At 46.2% G+C, this 23,272-nt stretch overlaps 1 protein-coding gene across 1 annotated transcript in view; it reads right to left on the bottom strand.

Moving 5' to 3' along the window:
• The window catches only part of LOC311239840 (syntaxin-binding protein 4), a gene marked incomplete at both ends in the record, with an annotated part of 344,479 nt that overhangs the window by 103,136 nt on the left and 218,071 nt on the right, over positions 1–23,272 (bottom strand). Inside the window, one exon of the mRNA XM_084328288.1 lies at positions 21,923–21,986. Coding sequence (XP_084184414.1) covers positions 21,923–21,986 — 64 coding nt within the window. The remainder of the gene's footprint in view (positions 1–21,922; positions 21,987–23,272) is intronic.

Below are 23,272 nucleotides of genomic sequence, written 5' to 3'. Positions count from 1 at the left end.
AGGTGGGCCGCGAGCAGCCACGGGTGGGCCGCGAGATGATTTAAAAAAAATAAAAAAAAAATAAAAAAAAATATTTTTTTTATTTTTTTATTTTTTATTTTTTTATTTTAATTTTTTTTGTCAGGTCACTGAACTTAGAAGCAGGCCAGGACAGTGTTTCTAGTTGTATTCTAAAATTCTATTCTATTGTATTCTAAAATGTGACTATATGGTTTTATATTAACTTAATAAATAAACAAAAACGAAAAATCTACTTATTTCAACGAACATTTCAAACTAAATAACAGATTATGCACATAAAACGCTGAAAACAACCGAAGCAACAATAGTATTTTAATGAGGCTATTATTATTATCATTATTATTTTGCAACAAGTTAGCCCTCTCATAAATAGCACATATAAATGAATAACTAACTTGAACTAACTTAATAGGATTGAAGTGATATTTGGCTTAAAAAATCGGTCGCCTGGCAAAAAAAAAAAAAAAAAAAAACAGACGATGTGCATTGGGCCGCGGCTCTCTGACGCCTTATTTTCTGGGCCCCGGCCTGAAAAGTTTGGGAACCCCTGCTGTAGAGGACATCGGTATTCAGAGACCAGTCCAGTTTGTTATCCAGGTGCACACCCAGGTATTTGTAGGACTCCACCATCTCGATGTCTTTCCCTCCTATGTTGACTGGATAAAGGGGGGGCTTACATCTCCTGAAGTCCACGACCATCTCCTTGGTCTTGGAGGTGTTCAGAAGGAGGCCATTTTCCTCACTCCAGGCACCGAAGGCTCCCGCCAGGTCCCTGTACTCCCTCTCCTGCCCACTCCTCACACACCACAATAGCTGTGTCGTCAGAGTACTTCTGGATGTGGCAGGACTCACTGTTGTAGCTAAAGTCCGATTTGTAAAGAGTGGAAACAGGAAAGGAGCCAAGACGGTCCCCACCACTGTTCCAGAGACGAGATTAAAATATCAAGATGTATCCGTCAGTGGACCAATTGCATGCTTTCGCAGAGGACAAGAAGCCTTCAGTCGACTCTTTCAAACATTAAGCACCCCCCACAGCCCAGATGGTATGATTTTTACTTTTTTATTTGCAGGGGAAGGTATCAGTAAATTTTGGCCAATCAAAGTCGACTATACAAATCCTTAGTCGGGGACAGGCCTAGTATGTATGTTTGTATTTACACATATCTTTTGAATGTATTACTGGTATTTTTGAAAAGAATATGTATATTTTTGTATGTTTGATTTTACAAAACAGGGGAAGTTCTCAATAAGCCTCTAGGCTTCTAAACTTCTCCTACACAATATGGTTATTATGTATTTTGTCCCCCTTTTGTTTAACTCTTTGTCTTTATATTGTTTTACCTATTCTGTCAAAGATACATTTTTTCTTCTTTATAATATTTTATTTTCAGCTTTTATAGTTTCACAAACACACATCAAGAAAAAAAAAACACAAACTGTATGTTGCCAGACACTGTCACATCAATGAACAAACATACAGCATGTCATATACTGTACACTAAGGACGCAAGGGGCTGATTTTCTGACATATATACATAAGCGGCATGGTGGTGTAGTGGTTAAACACTGTCGCCTCACAGCAAGAAGGTCCAGGGTTCGATTCCCGCTTGGGCACCAGGGCCCTCATTCATCAACGTGTGCGTAGAACATGTTCTATTTCCACACGTAAGCACAGAATTTAGAATGAGTGTACGCACAGGGAAGTCGGGATTCATCACACGTGCGTACGCAGGTTCTACGCACACCTGTCATGATGAATATGACTTTGATCCTACGTTTGAGCTTGTGCACTGTTTTAAGTATTTGCATACCAGAAACGCCCCGATTAACCATATACGGTAATGGAATACACCCATGAAATGTGGAAAAATGGACTAAGCCCCAGGGAAGCGTGTCATGAGACAGGCTGACAGACGTGTACACTTACGGTGATGTCGGATATGATATCTATTAACCATTGCTGCCTGGGCAGCGCAAACACTAATAAATACCGCGCTGGAATATGACTGCCTTTTCCCGTGTTGTTTGATTAATACCCAGGGATTAAAGTTCTCCTCAATTTTATTCCAAATCGCGATGGATCTCCCGTCAATTCTCTACCTGCTGCATATGATTTCTAGAGGCATACTACAATCTATTCTGATGTCAGTATTGGGTAGCCTATATAAACAATAATACGAGAGCATATACAAGAACAATGAATCTTACTGCCATGTATGATGTAGCAGATACGCCATGTGTAGCCTGCCTATATGTGATCAATACAAACATGAACTTGAATTCCATCATGTCTGTGTGCGGGTCACTGCGGGAACTCACAAGGCTGTTGTCACAATGTAAATAAGAACGTGCACTGAAAAGTTACAGTATGTACAGTAGTTGGTTGATTATTTGTATGACAGTCAGTAAACCCTTGCAAAAAGTATCCGTTTTATTTAATGAATTGAAAACATTCAGCATCGCCTTCCTCCCGGCATCCAGCAATAACATGTATCAGGCAAATGCGCATCGCAACATTGACTGAGTGGAATCCCTTTCTATTCACATAACTGCATTTGTGATGGAGCTTTGACAGCTACAGTAACAGTCTATTGCTCGATCCATCTCCAATATCACTATGGACCGTGCCGGTGGCAAAGACCCGAGGGTGGAGAGGATCTTGAATGAATTCCATCATCATATATATATGTTGTGTGTCTGTCCACTATGTTTGTTACTTTGTTATTCCCCCCCCCCCCCCCCTATCTATGTAAAGCGACCTTGGGTCTCTTGAAAGGCGCTATATAAAATGAAGCTATTATTATTATTGTTATTATTATTATCATCACATCTGTGCGGGAGCTCACAAATAGACTGTTAGTCTCAGTGAAGTTTCAACGGAGGTCATCTATTCTGACCAACAAATTGAAGTAGAAAGCATTTCGTGACCAATCTTATTTGGAAACATGACACACAAAATAATTTGCTTTTTATTTGAAACAATATCTAATCGCGTTTGGAGGTTGGTGTTTTGCGTCTGCCCCCCCCGTGCCAAACAAGCAGGCCAACCTCTTGTTCGCGTGTGAGCCCGTTATAATTACACTACTGTCGCTATTTTACAATGAACTATAATGAATTACGGGTCCTACAGAAGTTGAACACTAATGCACGGAAGCTTATTTCCGCCTTGAAACTAATGCAGAACTGAGGAGTGCTTATGCGTAGTAACGATATTCTACCACTGGGCGTCAGCTAAGTGTGCTCTGACCTGTGCGTAGACGTAAGCACGGAGTCAAGTTCAAGTTGAAATTGATGAATCCCACTCTTTGCTTAGAAATGATCGTACGCACAGGGTAAGCACAAATCTGTGCATAGAACACGTTGATGAATGAGGGCCCAGGTTTCCATGATGCCAGTTACCCAGGTGGGGTATCTCCCAGGCCTTTCTGTGTGGAGTTTGCATGTTCTCCCCGTGCTCGCAAGGGTTTCCCCCCAATAAGATAAACCCAATGGAAAAACATGCACAACAACAAGATCGCTAACGCTGTGGCGTCCTTGACGAAGACGGACAGGAGCACTTGGATTGGTCCCCTGGCGCGGCTCACGTTGACGCCTGTCTGCTCCCGGCTGCCCTTGGGGGGGAAGGACGATGGGATGGGTTAATCGCAGAGACTAATCGCATGCATGCATCGCATGCATGCATCGCATGCATGCCGATTGATGACCTCTGAGTAGGTCCTAAATTATTATTATTATTATTATATTATATATATATATATTTTACAAAAAATACACGGGAGGACATTGAGAAGCACTTATGTTCTAGCTAAGCATTCCAAAAAGGGACCCCATATCATATTAAATTTGTTCGAGGTCTCGGACCTACTGTGACGGATGCTTTCCAGCTGCAGAGAGGAGACCATCTCAGTGAGCCATCTTTTAAAACTTGGAGACGACGTGTCTTTCCATTCCTTAAGGATAATTATTTTGGCCACAGCCATACCAAACATCAGGGCTTCCTGCTCATTGTAAGGTAATTCCGCAGTGTTAGCTGAACAACCGAGTAGAGCTAGAAGGCAGTCTGGGGCAATCTCTCTCTTATACGCCTTGGTGTACCAGTCAAAAATGTCTACCCAGTACTTAAATAGCTTGGGACAAAACCAAAACATATGTGAAAGATTACCCTCTGCGGACATGCAACAATCACAGAGAGGCGATACAGAGGAATAGATTCTATGCAGTTTAGTTTTAGAGTAATGCAGTCTGTGAATGACCTTAAACTGTATAAGTTGGACTCTGGTATTAATAGAACATTTATGTATCCTGCTAAGTCCCTCCTCCCACATCTCATCAGAGATTTCCATACTAAGCTCTGTGGACCATACATCTTTAATGTGGTCGGAGGAAGCCATAGATTGGACAGAGAAATATGAAACAAAATAAGAGATCAGGTGTTTTGAAACTGGTGATCGGCTCATGAGATTATAAAACTGGTAATCAGCAGGACATTTCTCAAAGTCTGGGATATTACTGCGGCCATCATTTCTAACCTGCAGGTAACGAAAGAAGTGTGAGCTTGTAAGATTAAACTTAGACTTATGTTCGTTAAATGAGGCAAAGTGACGATCAACATATAGATCTTTGATAGTGGCCAGTCCCTTTCCCTTCCATAATGAAAAAACAATATCAGATTGACCAGGGGGAAAATTATGATTATCACATATTGGAGCATATGCCGAGGTTGATGGTACTTTGAAAACCCTTTTGATTTGACTCAGTATTCTCAGTGAGTTCCGAAGGATACAATTATTGAGAGCCATCTTATTAATCGTATCACACTTATAACATTGCAGGAAGAGAGCTTTTTAAGTTCACGTGCGCCTCCATGTCTAGCCACCTGGGGGCGTCCATGGCTACTGTAGCATCACCTATGAAGTAATCAAGTTTCAAGTTTCTTTAATAGTTGTCATACAGAAGTACAGAATACTTTTATACAAAATGCTTCTTACTGTTACGCTCCAGAGACTGTGCTAGACAAGATAAGTATGAAATGAAATAGTATAGCATGTAAATTAGAAGTAAAAAAAGAGGTCACAGTGTTCAGTATAGACATATGTACAATGTTCGATGCAGAATAGAAGTAACTGAGTTACCATATAATATATAATATACTATGCAGTGTACTAATATACAATACTTTATAGTGCAAAGCAGAAATGGGATGAGGTACAATTTAGGTACAATTTACAGTAAGGTGTACGAGTTGTAGTGCAAATCCTTTATCAATAAATATAAAGTGTGTTTAGGTGATCTAAAGTGTGGAGAGTGGGTGCTGCAGTGTGTTGTTTGTTTAAAGTGAGTGTGTGCGTGTGGATGTGTGTGCTGTGTGCATTTGATGATTGTTGTATAGTGTTTATTGTTCGTTGAGCAGCCTGATGGCCTGGGGATAGAAGCTTCTTCTGAGTCTTTCTGTGCTCGCCTTGAGACTCCGGTATCGCTTGCCTGACCGCAGCAGTTCAAAGAGGCAGTTGTTCGGGTGGCTGGAGTCCTTGATGATTCTTTTAGCCTTACCCCTGCACCGCTTGTTGTAAATGTTCTGGAGGGTGGGGAGCCCCCCTCCAATTGTGCGTTCGGCTGAACGTGTCACTCTTTGTAGTCTGCTTCGGTCTTGTGCAGTGCTATTCCCAAACCAGGAGGTGATGTTGCCAGTCAGGATGCTCTCTATTGTACATGAGTAGAAGTTCTTAAGGATCTTCTGACTGACTTGGAACTTCCTTAGGCGCCTGAGGAAGTAGAGGCGTTGTCGTGCCTTCTTCACAACACTGTCAATGTGTGTGGTCCATGTCAAGTCCTCGGATATGTGGGCTCCGAGGTACTTAAAACTGTTCACTCTCTCAACCGGTGCCCCGTCGATGCTGAGGGGGCTGTAGTTCTTGACCCCCGACCTCCTAAAGTCCACAATCATCTCTTTTGTTTTGCTGACGTTCAGGGAGAGGCTGTTCTCCTGGCACCATCCCGCCAGGACCTTGACCTCTTCCAGGTAGGCCCTCTCGTCGTTTGCAGAGATCAGGCCCACCACTACTGTGTCGTCAGCAAATTTGATGATTGTGTTGTTACTCCGCTGAGCCACACAGTCGTGTGTGTACAGGGAGTAGAGGAGGGGAACAAAGCCCTGGGGGGCCCCTATGTTGAGGGTGATGGATGAGGAGGTGCAGTTGCCTGCTCTCACCACCTGGGGTCTGCCCGTCAGGAAGTCCAAGACCCACTGGCAGAGGTCATAGTTCAAGCCCAGGTCCCTGAGCTTGGCTATGAGTTTGGAGGGGACTATGGTATTGAATGCCGAGCTGTAGTCGATGAATAGCATTCTCACATAGTTCCCCTTCCTCTTGTCCAGGTGTGATGCTGCTGTGTGCAGAACATGGGCTATGGCATCCTCCGTGGACCTGTTGGGGCGGTATGCAAATTGCAGGGGGTCCAGGTTGATGGGGAGGGAGGAGCAGATGTAGCCCTTTACTAGCTTCTCAAAGCACTTCATGGCTATGGAGGTGAGAGCTACAGGGCGGTAGTCGTTGAGGCAAGCAGGCTTCGATTTTTTAGGTACAGGGATGATAGTGGACTTCTTCAGGCAGGTGGGGATGACAGCCTGTTCTAAGGACAGGTTAAATATGTCAGTGAATACCGGGGCCAGTTGGTCGGCACAGACTTTTAGGACGTGGCCAGGGATGCCGTCCGGTCCTGCTGCCTTCCTGATATTCACTTTTTTAAAGGTCCGCCTCACCTCATGCTCTGTTACCCTGAACACTGAGTCTCCATCAGCAGACCCCCCCCCCCCCCCATTGCCATGGCTTGTAGGCTGGTGTTGTTATTACCGCCGTTTTGCCTCTATTACTGTCCTCCTTATGTTGTATCGCGCCACCTTGTGGTCATTCATGTTGCCTGCCACCAGGCCGGCGTTGTATGCTTTGGTGCGCGCTTTCAGAGCTTCACGGACGGATTTGTCTACCCAGGGCTTTTGATTTGGGTAAACTTTAATTATGGTAGTGGGGATTGTTTCTTCCACCAAAGTACGAACAAAGTCCAGCACTGTCTCCGTGTAGTCATTGATGTTATCTGTGTCACGGAACACGCTCCAGTCTGTGCACTCAAGCGCAGCTTGGAGTGTCTCCTCTGACTCCACATCCCATTTCTGCACCTCTCGCAAGACTACCGGAGTGCTCTTGATCCTTTGTTTATATTTTGGTGAAAGAAAAATGGCCGCATGATCAGATTTTCCGAAGCCGCTAGCAGAATGAGCCTTGTATCCACACTTGAATTGCGTGTAACAGTGGTCTAAAATGCCTCTGCCTCTGCCTACCGCCTCTGGTGTTACAAGTCACATGCTGATAGAAGTCCGGCAATACCTTTCTCAGATTGGCGCTATTGAAATCACCCACAACCACAATAGCAGCGTCAAGGTTCGCTGACTGGAGTTTGTTTACCTCGTCGTGGAGCCTGGAGAGCGCGTCACCAGTGTTTGCTTGCGGTGGAATATACACCCCGACCAGGATGATCGACGTTAGCTCCCTCGGGAGGAAGAAAGGTCGACACTTGATGGATATATATTCCAGGTTGGGGGAGCAGTGGCTCGATAGTTCCTTCACGTTGGCTGGATCGCTCCAATTGTTGTTCAACATGAAGGCTATTCCACCTCCACGCTGTTTGCCGGATTCTACTGTTCTATCCTTGTGGTGAATGAAGAAGTGTTCGGCCGGTTGGATGGCGTGGTCTGGGACATCCGGCGTTAGCCACGTCTCGATGAAGCAGAGAACATTGCAGTCTCTAACGTCTCTCTGGAATTGAATCCTTGCTCGGATGTCGTCTATTTTATTGTCTATTGATTGTACATTGGCTAGCAATATACTGGGTAGTGGCGTCCTGTGCCGCCTGGTTCTCAATCTATTACGGACTCCAGCTCTCTTCCCTCGCCGCCTGGTTCCTTTGTTCCTGGGGGCGAGATCTGGTCCTGATGTCCTCAAGATCTCAACAAGCCATTGTTGCGGTTCAGAGAGCTGATCCAGAGAGTAATCCGGTCGGTAAGTTTCCCGTAATCCAATGTCTATAAGTGACTGACGGTCATACACATTAAATGCACCTACTGTTGGTAAAGACAAAACTCTTAAAACTATAAATATTAACAAAAGTAAGCACAGTCTCGACGGAGCGCACAGACAGGCAGCCGGTCGTAGCGGCGCCATCTCCCTTGCCAGAAGGTCATGGCCCTTGCATTAGCAGCCCAGTAGTAGTGCTGGAATACCGGCAGGGCCAGCCTCCCATATGCTTTGGCTTCTATAAGTGTGCTTTTGAAATACGGTGTGCTTTATAGCCCCAGACAAATGGCAGAAGTATAGTGTCTAGCTGTATACCTCTGAAAAAGGTAAAGGAACCTGGGGAGAACCACCATTTGTATGACATTCACGCGCCCCACCAAAGACACTGGCAAAGTTCTCCAACTCTCCATATTTTTCTTCAATTTTGAGACCATTTCACCAAAGTTCAGTTTAAATAGGAGTTTGGGATCCTTTGGTTCTATTTTAAAGGGTACACTGTCAGTAAAGGAAGAGTCTAAGCTCCCTGAGATGGGCATGAACACACTTTTCTCCCAGTTGATGGAGTAACCAGAGGAAGTACCAAACTGCCTGATTAAATCTATGAGGCATGGGACGGAGGAGGCAGGATCAGCAAGATACAGGACCACATCATCCGCATATAGCGAAATATGGCTCTCATACTTTCCCAACTTTATTCCCTTGATGTTGGGATGACTCCTGATACTGATAGCCAGGGGTTCGAGGGCTAAATTGAACAGTAAAGGACTAATACAACATCCTTGTCGGGTGCCGCAATGGAGTGGGAAGGAGTAAGAATGGAAGCTCTCGGATGAGCATACAACATTCCAATAAGAGAACGAAACCTGTCACCGAAACCAAAGCGCTGGAGGACACTGAATATATATTTCCATTCGATCTGGTCGAATGCCTTTTCAGCGTCAAGTGATATGATCGCCGGCTTAGTGTCCTTTCTTTGGTTAGAGTACAATATGTTTACTAATTTCCGAATATTAGAAAAAGCAAGCCTGCCAGGAATGAATCCCGTTTGGTCGGAATGGACGAGAGATCCGACATGCTGAGCCAACCTAGTGGCCAACACCTTGGCAACTGTCTTTTGGTCAAAATTTAACAAACTTATAGGCCAGAACCCTGCTGGATCCATCCCATCCCTACCTTTCTTGAGTAAAAGGCACACATTCGTTTCGTAGAGGGAGTCAGGGAAGACATTATTAGTGATAGAATGTTGAATCATTCTAAGAGGGGGGCGCTAGTGAGCGGTGAATGGAGTAGTTGCATTTTTCTGAGCTCCCTCCTCAACTTCTAATTTTGTATAAAAAACACACGTTTATCTAACAGTTTGCTTTCAAAAGTATCAACAGACTAAATATAACACTACCGCCGTGGAAAGTCGAGTTTATATGGAATCTACCGATGGGAAGGGGCCAAACAAACAAAAAGAAGGTAACCGCAGCTGGCAAATGACAAACAGGCATGGCCACTACGAGACAGGCAGCAGCAGCCCAAACATCTGACGACACTGCCAGCACAGCTATTCTGGCTGCAATTGAAAGCCAGGGTAAGAGTCTGAAGAAAGTGATGGATGAGACCAGAGTCTCTATCACATCCCGTTTGGACAAGTTTGAAGCCACTTTGGCATCCCTGCAGTCCGAGCAAAACAGCGCGAAGCAGCTAGTGACGGGGATAGAAGTGACAGTGAACGACCACGACGCGCGTCTGAAAGTCCTGGAAGAATCCCAAAAATTCTTACGGAAGGAAAACACGGAACTCAGGGCTAAGCTCAATGACTTGGAGGGCCGGTCCCGCCGGCTGAACCTTAAATTCGTGGGAATCAAAGAGGGCGAGGAGAAGGGAAGACCTACTGACTTTGTGAGCGAGTTGGTCTCGCAACTACTTGGCAGTGAAAACTTCACCAAGCCAATTAAAGTGGACAGAGCCCATCGTATCCTGCTAGCCAAGACCGCTGAGCCGGAGAAACCACGCACTATTATTGCCAAGATGCACCACGACAGAGACAAGGACCGGGTCCTGCGTCTCAGCCGCGAGCACGGCCCTCTTTACTACAAAGGATCCAGAGTGTATATTTTTCCTGATTATACAGCGGAGGTGATGACCCAGCGCAGAGCCTTCAGTGATGTGATGAAGACCCTCCGAGAGGCAAATGTGAAATACAGCCTACGCTTCCCAGCCGAGCACAACTCTACTGTCAAGATGTTTGTCACGCCGGAGGAGGCTGTGCGCTTTTCCGAGACTCTCGACTGATGGACCTGGTCCCAAGCTGGCGGTCTCAAGCTGACTGTATATACAAGCTGATTTGTTGACTATTCAACATAAGACACGTGTGAACACTTTATTATTTTCATCCACTGAGTTGTGGAAGGGACAGCTGTCTAGGTATTGGTAACTATAACGTTAACCGGTGCAATGCGATGCCTATTCTTTTGCCCAGCTGTCTTCGTGAGTATATGGGGGTTTTGCCGTTCAGTTTTGGTAAGCGGCGGTGGGGGGGTTTATTGTGTTGCCAGCCCTTATTGTTATATTTTTGTATCTGAAGTGTCTTTCAAGAAGGTGGATGATCAATGGATTAAAATATACTTCATATACCATGCATATATCGGGGGGTGAGAAGCCTATTACGATGGTGTCATGGAACACTAAAGGATTGGGTAGTGCAGTTAAAAGGGGAAAAGTGTAACTGAGGGGTACAATTCCCTGACTGTATTGAGAGTATGGTATTATTAAACCACTACTTAGTTATGTACTTTAATTACTGGCCATACAGTACACGGTATATCTGGTGAACACCCACACAAGAATACAACAATGACACCTAAAGTTCTATTTGGAGGGATTTATTATTATAGCAGCAACGATAGGTTACAAATTGAGAATTATGAATTGCGCTTATATGGCGAAGAACACTTAAGTAGGTCAAGAGCGTAAGTCCATGAGCATAATAAGATGGGTATAACTGACGCCACCTGTAGCATAAGAATTACATAAGGCACACTCGTAGTCAGCTGGAGACACTAGGGGGGTTCCCTCCGGTTGTAAGCCGGCAGGGTAGAAGAATGTTCGGATGCAAAGTCTGGGTCAACGAGGAATCAATAAGCTCCAGCTACGGGAGGCGGTACATTACTCCCTTGATCGGCAGACAAAAGCAGCAGCTATAATCCAGTATGCGCGACAGCATGGATGAAAGCCAGCCAGCCTCGGGTCCTAGAAGCGGGCTCGAGGGTGCTCCTCACAGGGTAGATCCCACACAGCAGTGGGGTAGACGGTTCTCTGCTCCAGCAGCCACAGTACCAAAGCAATATAATCCAGCCGGAAAAGGCTCTGCATTCGCCGGTGTAGATTCTCCTGTGCACTATACTTCACACTTAAACTTGGTTGAACTCGACGTTACTTCACTAAACTATGACACTTTTACTATCCTATTCGCACATGTTATAAGTGCTCTATTTAGACGCAAGGTTGCTCACTTCACTTGGTCGTTGACTTGTGGTGAAGGCTTTAACTTTGGGATAAGACGATACTTTGAACGAATGATGAACTGAATGAACTGCTGCTGCTTTCCACCTGCGCCATATTTATACGTAAGGTGAATTATCTATTGCCAACCTCAGTTCTGTCTCGTATTACTGCGCAAACCTGGACATGTTGAGACATGCCTTGGCGTTGGCTTTGAACTCGCCATTGGGGGTATGGCCGTTGGCGCCTAGGGGTCGCTGTCCAATAGGAGAACGAATATTATGGTCTGGTTTGTACCTAGGTAAAGGGATATTCCGTGTATATATACAAAGAATATACAAGGGATATCAAACGATATACAAATATTATACAAGGGATATCAAGCAATAAATATATATATTCGGTTTAATCTGACCCTTTGTAACAGCCGCCTCCTAATTAGTCCGCACCTAATTAGATAAGTAGAGACAGATTAACCGTCTTGTCCACTACTCAATGTCCGTTGTGGGGAGTAGGGCAATCTACAAAGTCAGTGGGTCATGATCATCATCAAGGGAGTCAGGGAGCCTTGGCAACTCTATCAGCCTCGCCACGGGTCGGCCGCTCGCTCTTCTGCCGCTCTGACCTTTCCGTCGGCACCAGTGATCACTTTGCTTACGCGGCCGGCCGGCCACGCAGCTCGGGGTAGTGACTGGTCTATGATCATGACGATTGTGTCCACCTTTAAGTTGTCCCTATCCTTGACCCGCTTCTGACGGGCTGGACGGGATGGAGGGGGGCTTAGGAGGAAGCGGGCCTGAGACTGGTTGATCTGTGCTTGGCTGTGCCTCCACATCCTCCGTCTGTTCCTCTTGTTTGGTCTGTACCCCGTCTGAGGAGGGGCCGGTTCCGGCCGCCCCATCAAGGAGTCGCTTGGGGTGCTGGGTTCGAGGTCAGCTACGTCGCTTGGAGCGCAGCTGAGGGGGGTGGAGTTCGGAACTCCCTCTTCTTGGGCCCACGGTTCTCTCACAGGCCTCTCATCTAATGTCAATAGCCTCTCAACGGGCTGTACGAGAGAGTGGCCTGTGTCGCTCACCTTTGTGTGCAGGCAGCGTGTAGACGTGGGTTGACTGTCAAGTCCGTAGAGGGGGCCCTGGAGCGTCCACCCCAGTCGGGTCTGAACCGCGACTGGGCATCCTTTGGGTCCGATGTGGGCCGCCTCAATTGGGAGAATGAGGTCCGCGTGGTCGGAGCCGATGAGCAGGGTCGGTGTGGCGCCGTCGATAAGCGGTATAGGTAGTCTGCGTAGGTGCACGTACTTCGCCATCAGCTGTGGGATGGGGTAGGTGTACTGTGACAGGCCTATGTCGTGGCTGGTGAAGACGTTAGTGATACTATACTGCTTCTCGGGCTGGTCCACCGCTGCTATCTTGAAGGAGACATTTTCACCCTTCATGGTCTTCTGGTCTCTTCTGATGGTACGGATTGTCATTGTTCCCTTGGCACCCCGCAGGCCCAACCGGGCTGCGGCGGAAGCGAGGAGGAGAGTCTTTTCAGACCCATCGTCTAGGATGGCGTAAGTGTCCAGGACCTTGTCCTCGTAGCTCAGGAGCACTCTGACCACTTTGATGAGCACTCGGGGGGTCCCGCTATGCTGGTCTATATGGAGCACTCCTGTTGGTGGGTTGCCTTGGATCTTCTGGAGTGGTGCCGACTCGCGGTCGTCCGAGTAGCACCGTGACTCCCAGTGTCTGCTGTAGCAGTCGGTACACCAGGGGGCGGTCTGGTGGATCTTCGGTACTGGTGCCACCGCCTCGGCCTGGTACATCACCGTGACGGGCCCACTTTGTTGTCCTGGCGGACGCCTGTTGATGTCATGCAGGACCTCCAAGTGGGCGCCGCCGCACCTGCTGCACTTCTTCTTCAAACGGCACTCAGCTGCCATATGGCTGCGCGCGCAGCGGAAGCAGCGGTGGTTGGCCTTGATCCACTGACTCACCTCGTCCGTGGTCAGCTTCTTGAAATTGTCACATTGATACAGCCGATGTTCCCCTTCACAGTACTGGCATTCAATCTTCCACTCCTCTTTCGTCGAGGGGGTGTTGTGGTTCTTGTGTTGCGGTACTGATTCGGCTTGGTGCATAACGGTCACTGACCGGCGGTTATCATTAGATCCCCGAGGTCCATCTCTTGGGCTTGGTCCACTCCACACGAACGTGTCCAGTCGTAGGCTGCTGACCTCCCTGGCGAGGAAATCAGATAAGTCTAGGAGGGATGCCTCTGGGCCGTTGGGGTCGCGGTGGTCTCTCTGCCGCCGAAAGCGCTCTTGGCGGGCTGGAGGGAGCTTCTCTAATATCCGTTCTACATTAGAGTTAGCATATAGTTCATGTCTCCCTTTTTCCCTTTGGGATCCCAGCATCCCTACCAGGGATTGTACCTTGATAGAGAGGTCATCCAATGCTCTATTGTCTTTGGCTGGGGGGAGGCGTCGATGTCTCTTATTTCCTGTATCACGTAGTCCCATATGCGTCCATAACGCTGGTCGAGGGCCACTAGAGCCGCAGAGTATGGGGTGCTTGAGTTGGAGTATGCCAGCGCTATATTATGCGCTCTGGGCACCTTGAGATGCTTGAGGAGGATGGCATATTTGTACGACTCATCAGGGACGTCGGACATCATAGTCTCCAAGCACATCCGTAATTCCGTGTACTGTGCTCTGTCCTCGCGCGTAAAGTCTGGGAACGTCGGTGTGCCAAGGTACGATGCCATGGATGGCTGGCACATCGGTGAGCGTTGGGGAAGAGGCCTCCTGGGCGAGTCTCCCCGTACGTGTTGTCGTGGGTTGGTACTTGGTGGGTACCAGGGGCCGGGTACCCAGGTGCTGTTCCTCGGTGCTGACTGTACGTCAAACTCACCCGTGAGTTGGGTCGGGGGTTTGTAGTGCAGTGGCTCGGGGCTGACGTCGGGGCTGTACTGGGCCTCCTGGTCCAGAGTATGTTGCTGCTGGTCGGGGCTGTACTGGGCCTCCTGGTCCAGAGTACGTTGCTGCTGGTCGGCTTGACATTCCTCCTCTTCCTCTTCCTCTGCTAGGTCCTGGAGTCTTCTAGTCAGTCTCTCGGCTACGTAGGCCGGTTCTTCCCGGTGGCTGGGTCTCGTATGGACCGGTCGGGGAGGGTGTTCGGAGACGTAGACAGGATCCTCCTGTTGGCGGGGTCCCGGGTCGCTTGGTCGGGTAGGGGAATGTGCCCTAGACCCTTGTCGTGATGATCTCCGGGAGCTCCGTGCGGAGAGAGGGGGTGTCGCCATGGCAATCAATTGTTCTATCATCTGCGCCTGCAGCCGGTCGCGCTCTGCTTCACGCTGGGCATGGGCGGCGTCGCGCTCTGCTTCGCGGTGGGCATTGGCGGCGTCGCGCTGTGCATTGGCGCTGGCATGGGCGGCGTGGAGCTGTGCATTGGCGGCGTCGTGCTGTGCATTGGCGGCGGCGTGCTGTGCATCGGCGCGGCCTCTTTCGATGTTCTCTTCCGTCTGAAGGCGTCTGGTCTCCAGTCTTATGCGGTCGTCTTCACTCCTTTGTTGCGCCTGGAAGCGCTCTCGCTCGATTGCAGCGTGTTCGCGCTCGCTCGTCTGTTGAGCCTGGAGGCGTTCTCTTTCCATGGTAGAATGTTCGCGCTCACTTAGTTGTTGCGCTTGAAGTCGATCGCGTTCGGTGGAGGCTGCCAGGGTGGCGATGAATGCCTGCGCCAGCATCTTGTCCGCTTCGCTGGGGGAAGACACTGACGGAGGTGATCGGCTTCTGGCAGTGCTCGTTGGAGATCTGTTCTCTGGGCGCGCCTCGAGATCCATCTCCTGGGCGCGCTTCTCTTCTCTTGGTTGTGTGTCGGGTTCTGTCCCCGGAGCGCTTTCTTTATCCTGGAGCTCTCCGGGGACTATTCCGTTGACCTTGTCTGGGGGTATAGTCATGTCATGTCCCCCCTGGTCCCCCCCGTGAGCTTGGTCAGTTACGTTAGAACCCACTGGGTTCTCTACTGGCAGGGTCGCCTGGTCGGTAGGTTTTGACATGCTTTGACTATCCGCTTTATTTATTTTATCCGCATTTAACGTCTTTATAAAGCTAGGTATTAGACTGACAGCGTATGCCTCTAGATAGGGAGGTGGCTGACGTCTGCGCTGCGGGCGTTCTAGCTCGGGGGAGCTGCTTGGGGAGTGTTCACCGCTGGCCATGGTTAATATCAATATTATATTAGATATTACACTGATACCCTCCGGCTCGAAGGACCAATTGTAACTGAGGGGTACAATTCCCTGACTGTATTGAGAGTATGGTATTATTAAACCACTACTTAGTTATGTACTTTAATTACTGGCCATACAGTACACGGTATATCTGGTGAACACCCACACAAGAATACAACAATGACACCTAAAGTTCTATTTGGAGGGATTTATTATTATAGCAGCAACGATAGGTTACAAATTGAGAATTATGAATTGCGCTTATATGGCGAAGAACACTTAAGTAGGTCAAGAGCGTAAGTCCATGAGCATAATAAGATGGGTATAACTGACGCCACCTGTAGCATAAGAATTACATAAGGCACACTCATAGTCAGCTGGAGACACTAGGGGGGTTCCCTCCGGTTGTAAGCCGGCAGGGTAGAAGAATGTTCGGATGCAAAGTCTGGGTCAATGAGGAATCAATAAGCTCCAGCTACGGGAGGCGGTACATTACTCCCTTGATCGGCAGACAAAAGCAGCAGCTATAATCCAGTATGCGCGACAGCATGGATGAAAGCCAGCCAGCCTCGGGTCCTAGAGGCGGGCTCGAGGGTGCTCCTCACAGGGTAGATCCCACACAGCAGTGGGGTAGACGGTTCTCTGCTCCAGCAGCCACAGTACCAAAGCAATATAATCCAGCCGGAAAAGGCTCTGCATTCGCCGGTGTAGATTCTCCTGTGCACTATACTTCACACTTAAACTTGGTTGAACTCGACGTTACTTCACTAAACTATGACACTTTTACTATCCTATTCGCACATGTTATAAGTGCTCTATTTAGACGCAAGGTTGCTCACTTCACTTGGTTGTTGACTCGTGGTGAAGGCTTTAACTTTGGGATAAGACGATACTTTGAACGAATGATGAACTGAATGAACTGCTGCTGCTTTCCACCTGCGCCGTATTTATACGTAAGGTGAATTATCTAGTGCCAACCTCAGTTCTGTCTCGTATTACTGCGCAAACCTGGACATGTTGAGACATGCCTTGGCGTTGGCTTTGAACTCGCCATTGGGGGTATGGCCGTTGGCGCCTAGGGGTCGCTGTCCAATAGGAGAACGAATATTATGGTCTGGTTTGTACCTAGGTAAAGGGATATTCCGTGTATATATACAAAGAATATACAAGGGATATCAAACGATATACAAATATTATACAAGGGATATCAAGCAATAAATATATATATTCGGTTTAATCTGACCCTTTGTAACAAAAAGTATTTGCTAATTTGAAAACATTGTCTGCAGATATTATATTTTTACAAGAGACCCATATAGCTCCAACGGAGCAGAGGCGCCTGAGGAAGCACTGGGTGTCACAAGTGTACCAATCTGCTTTCTCTTTTATTTAGTAAATCTGTCCCATTTCAAATGTCCACGGTAGTCTCCGACCCCGGAGGCAGATATGTCATGGTGTCTGGTAGCATTAATTCACTACCAATAACATGCCTGAATATTTATGGTCCTAACATTGACGACCCAAGCTTTTTTCGTAAAATATTTGACATAATCCCTGATCTGAATACCACCAACTTGATTTTAGGTGGAGATTTTAATTGCTATCTAGATCCCTATCTTGATCGTACGTCCACTCGTCCGCCTCCGACCATTAATTCCGTTGGAGTACTAAACAATTTAATGCGTTCTATGAACATAGTTGACATATGGAGATTGCAGCACCCTACAGACAGGGATTATTCTTTCTTTTCCCACGTCCACAAATCGTATACAAGAATAGACTATTTTCTTGTCGATGCTAAATTTATCTCTAGCATGCTGCAAACGAAATATCACAGCTGTTGAGAGACGCGGTCAGGAAACAGTTTTTTAACCGTTTCATATCGTTTCATACATTTTCATAACGTACCTTTTTGTATTACACATACTTACAAATCGTGCAGATACCCTTTAAGTTGTGAAGTTGTGTGATCATTATCAAGAAAGAAAGAATACCTAAGTTGTTTGTTATTTTCTTTGAGTTTGCCTATTTTCTTTTTGAATATTGTAAAGGCCTATTTTCTTTGTTGCATGTGCAAATGTTTGGTACTTTATTTTGAGCAAACACATCGCAACATCATCGAAACCATCAGAGGCCAAGCAACACTTCGAACTGTGAGTAATTTAAAGAAAGGAACGAGTTAGAACTGTCTGTTTAAAGCGTCTAGTGGCTTGATGGAAAGACTGATTGATTGATTGATTGACAATGGAAGGAAGCCACGACAATCCTTATTTCAGATCATGCTCCAATCACAATGTTGGTAAAGCTGGCACTTCAACCCCTCTTTGCTCTCGGAGAAAGCATTTCGGGATCAAATGAGATCTCGACTCATTGAGTTTATGGAGACTAATGATACCGGTGATGTCTCCGACGCTACACTGTGGGAGTCTCTTAAGGTGGTATTGAGAGGGCACATTATATCATATGAAGCCTTTGGAAAGAGAGAAAGACGTAAGCGCTTGGCTGAAATTGAGGCACGGCTCCCCTCGCTGGAGCAGGTTTACAGACTATCACAATCCCAAATGGACCTAAATAATATTTTTAAATTGAAGTATGAATACAATTCTATTCTGGGCAAGCAGGTTAGTACCCTCCTCCTTAAACTCAGACAGAAGCACTTTGAACTAAGTGATAAACCAGACAGACTGTTGGCTAGGCAGCTGAGGGGTGTACAGGCCAGCCAGGCAATTCATAATATCAAATCTATATCGGGCAGCTTGCTGACTAACCCCAAAGACATAAATGACCGTTTTAAAGAATTTTATACTGGCCTTTATATCTCTAGATGCCATGCTCCAGACTCTGAGGTTGAGAGCTTCCTGGACAATATTGATATGCTAGTGTTTAGTGATGAGGCAAGGGATGAGCTAGATGCTGATTTCAGCCTGCAGGAAATAACAAGTGCAATAAAGTCTTTCCCTAGTGGGAAGGCCGCTGGCCCGGATGGGTAGCCTATGGGGCGGAGTTTTATAAAGCTTACAGTGATATTTTGGCCCCTCTACTTCTTAGAATGATTCAACATTCTATCACTAATAATAATGTTTTTCTTCTGAGTAAGAAGGTTGCATCCAATAACCTTGTACACTCTGCAGTTCTTATTATAATACTTTATTAGATGGCGTTTTCACGTTCGCCGAAATGCTTGCTTGTGATTGGTCAATAGCGCGTGTCAGAGGTCAGTTATCAGACAATAATGACCGCTGTGGGACAATAATGACCGCTGTGCGCAGCTGTTCGCAATCAAGCCCACTGACAAACACTGTACTGAGAGAGAGAGAGAGAGAGAGAGAGAGAGAGAGAGAGAGAGAGAGAGTGAGAGAGACCTTTAAAAGTCACTTATCATTTTTTTAATTGAGAGACTTTCAGATTTGCATATGTATTTATTAAAGGGGTATTAACCACATGAACTATGTAGTGAAATCACCCCCAAAATAAACTGCACGCCTGCTCTTCATCCCTGAGCTATCTGACTTGCGGGAGGGAGGGAGGGAGGGAGGGAGGGAGGGAGAGAGAGAGAGAGAGAGAGAGAGAGAGAGAGAGAGAGAGAGAGAGAGAGAGAGAGAGAGAGAGAGAGAGAGAGAGAGAGAGAGAGAGAGAGAGAGAGAGAGAAAATATGGGGATTTTGAATTGGGTTTTTGAACACATCCACCACCGGAAACGCTTTAAAACGTTATTGCCCGCCATGCTTTGACCGCCAGACCACGCTGTACAGCGATATTGAGATCAATATTTCATTTTTTCGCCATGGAATGCATAATTCATATATACACCTCCGGCGCTGAAGCTGGACCCTACGGCTAAATACAACAACGGCTCAATACCGCCGCCTGGTGGATGGTCGGGCGAGTTACACTGGTAAATAGGATATGGCTGCTGTGCGTTGATTAAATTCATCCGGCCGTCAGATATTGTCGCAAGGCTCCCGACAGACACTATAGTACATATCGATCGCTTTATAAACGTAATAATCGATATGATTTCGGCGTTTATTGCGATACATACAAACCGGAAATGGACCTAGGCGATCAACGTTCTATACCTGGGATCTTTCACCGCTAGTCTCATTGGCGCACGGTAAGAGGACGCTGACGCTATTTTCAGCCCAATTGTTCATTAATTTCACTGCAAACCGATCTGATCAATATATCACCCATACTACATAAAGCATTTACTGACGATCACAGAATTATAAACGACCCCCCCCCCTTTCATCCGCGCATGATGACGCATAATGTATAGGATCATATACAGTTGAATTTTTTTATATAGCGTGTATCGGGAATAAACGGCAATTGATAATCTATATATGCGTTTATGCCTATAACTCACGTTCTATGAATTACTGCAGAAAACGATAAAAACATACTTAAATTCTAGAAGGTATTTTTGTATGAATCTATGAATGAAAAAGTATAAAGTTCCTACATCCTGAACGATAGATAATTGATGTTGAATGGGCCATAGTAATGTCAATTTAGCAATACAATTTAAAAAGTTATAGCCCTGCAAAGAAGGTGAACATCTCCATAGGCTTAGAGTGGTGGCAGACTGGCTATATTGATGGATATAACCGTGGCAGGGAATGTGTTAAGTAGTGGTTACTATGGCAACACATACTATGGCAACACCTATGGACGAGGGGAGAAAAGAGCTGCATCAACATTAGCTGCAACAGCGTCCCAGCTTGCTAGCGCCTATCAAATATGCTGTGGCAGCTACATCAACACACACAAAACTCTCTCTATCTCTCTCTCTCACACACACACACACACATGCACACATGCACAAACACACACTCATTCACTCTCCCTCTCTCTTGGTCTCTCCGATTATATTATATTCTCTCTCTCTATCTCTCTCTCTTTCTCTCTCTATCTATCTCTCTCTCTCTCTCTCACACACACACACATGCACAAACACACTCATTCACTCTCCCTCTCTCTTGGTCTCTCCGATTATACTGTATTATATTCTCTCTCTCTCTCCCTCTCTCACTCTCTCTCTCTCTCTCTTTCTCTCACTCACAGACACACACAGACACACACGCACACACACACTCACACACACACACACACACACACACACACACACACACACACACACACACACACACACACACACACACACACACACACACACACACACACACACACACACACACACACACAATCATATAAGCCCAGTGATAATACAGAAGCGTTTCTCCAACCTCTCACCCTGCCCTCGTGGGAGGAGGAGGAGGGGAAGGGGGCACCCTACCGTGCTGTGTTTTGATTAAATCCCAACCTCTCCTCTCAGCCTAATCCACCAATCCCAGAAAGAGACCATATTATCCCTGTTATTCATCGTGCCTTCACCTCACTTCCTCTCCCTGCACTCGTGATACACACAGAGAAAGTACAGGAATGGACCCAAATATGCATAGGCTTTGTTGCTCCAGTGGTACCCTAGCAGGCTAGTAGCTAGCTGTAGCTCCTGGTGCAGCAGGTATTTGTGTATGTGTGCAACTGTTAAGCGCACAACAAGCGCACGTGTCACTAGAGTATTTGATAGACAGCTCGCTCATTCTAATAATTTGAATTGGTCGTTCGTTTGATTGGATGTTGTCAAAAGCGTCAGCTAAATGAAAAGAAATCTAAATCTAAATGTGTGTGTGTGTGTGTGTGTGTGTGTGTGTGTGTGTGTGTGTGTGTGTGTGTGTGTGTGTGTGTGTGTGTGTGTGTGTGTGTGTGTGTGTGTGTGTGTGTGTGAGATAACAGGGGAGAGACAGAGAGAGAATTAAAGAGAAGGAGGATGAGGAGGAGAGAGAAATTTACAAAAAGGGCAAGAGACAAAAGGAGAGAGAAAGACTGACGATGAGACTGACAGAGAGATAGACCAATAACCAGAGATGAAGAGAGAGGGAGAGAGAGAGGGAGAGAGAGAGATAGAGAAAGAGAACAAGAAAGAAAGAAAGAAAGAAAGAAAGAAAGAAAGAAAGAAAGAAAGAAAGAAAGAAAGAAAGAAAGAAAGAAAGAAAGAAAGAAAGAAAGAAAAAAGAAAGAAATTAAGAAAGAAAGAAGGAAAGAGAGAAGTTAGTACAGTCCTAATACCTGAAATGTGGACATCCGGTGGACAGATATCCGGGGACCCTGGCGTTGTGTCCTCCGTCCGAGCCTACACAGACCAAGAGGAATCAGAGACTAACAGTCAGGATATCCACTTTATTTTCTTTATACTGTATATAAAACCACTATATTTTCAACTTGGTGAGCTGCACCAGCACTGATACGTACTAACGGCTACAGTACAAAGATGTAGAGGAGCTCAAACTCTAGTATAAGTACAAGACGTACATTTAGACAGTAGTGAAAGATAGCACTTGTTTTTCATATGTGTATATAATGTAAATATCTAGAGAGATAGACAGACATCTCCTCGGTGTGTGTGTTTGTTCAACTCAGGCTGTAAGAGAGTCACAGACAGGGCCTGTAAGCAGATAAGACACTGGCCAAGGCCGTAGACAACATCTATATTGTGTCAGAGGTAACAGCGGCTGGCGTCGCTTAGTAACAAAATTGGCGTTGCTATGGCTAACAGCCGTTGCTAGAGAAATATACTTTATAGCTGTGGGTTCTTCCGAGTTGACTCAGACAAGCAGACGAGCGTTGACAGCGAGACAGGAGCGGAGCTCCCAGCTCTCGGACGAGGGTTCGGAGAGGGGGAAGGGAAACTCCGACCACGAGGACAAGCTAGCTTCAGCTAATAGGACAGATAACTATCTCCGGCTAACAGGACAGGCTTCCATCAAGAGAGATAGAATTATAAATTTAGTTTCTTCACCTTTCAAAGACTTTCAATTTGTTCCATCTTGTATGAGTCTTATGTTTATGAAATAAACATAACCATCAAGGAAAGAGACCACGTTTCCAGTGTTGATTCTTCTGATTAAGGATGTACCAATGGGGTGATACAGGGTGTGACAGCCAATAAGGTAACCATCGACAAATAACAAACACAACGCAGACTTCACGGAACAGCAGGTGACGAGTTGATTAGAGGCTGAAGACCACCCTAATCTAACAGTAGGCTAGGACACAAGCATTAATTCCAGTACATCGCTACTGTAGTACTACCGTATGCATATTATGGAAATCAAGTAATCAAGTATATATTCAATATTAACACTTTCAGTGCCAGCGACGAGAAATCTCGTTAGTTCATGCCAACCGTTGAGTGCCAGTGACGAGAGAAATCTCGTCGTTTAATCGTAATTTTTTTTATTAGCAATTTCCATTCATATTTCATCAATCTAGCCTCACGTTACCACTGGAACTCTCTCTCTGAGCTCGAATTGGGAAAATACCGCCCCCTATCGTCTCCCGGATGGTAATGCATCCTTTGGATTGGACTGAATGAAAACTCTTGGGGAAAAGAAAGTCCGGATTCCACATTTTACTTGT

The sequence above is a fragment of the Notolepis coatsorum genome, assembly GCF_963971535.1.
Source record: "Notolepis coatsorum genome assembly, chromosome: 14".
NCBI classification, from domain to species: domain Eukaryota; kingdom Metazoa; phylum Chordata; class Actinopteri; order Aulopiformes; family Paralepididae; genus Notolepis; species Notolepis coatsorum.
Note: the sequence above shows the minus strand (reverse complement) of the source record. Positions and strands in the feature narration are given on the sequence as shown.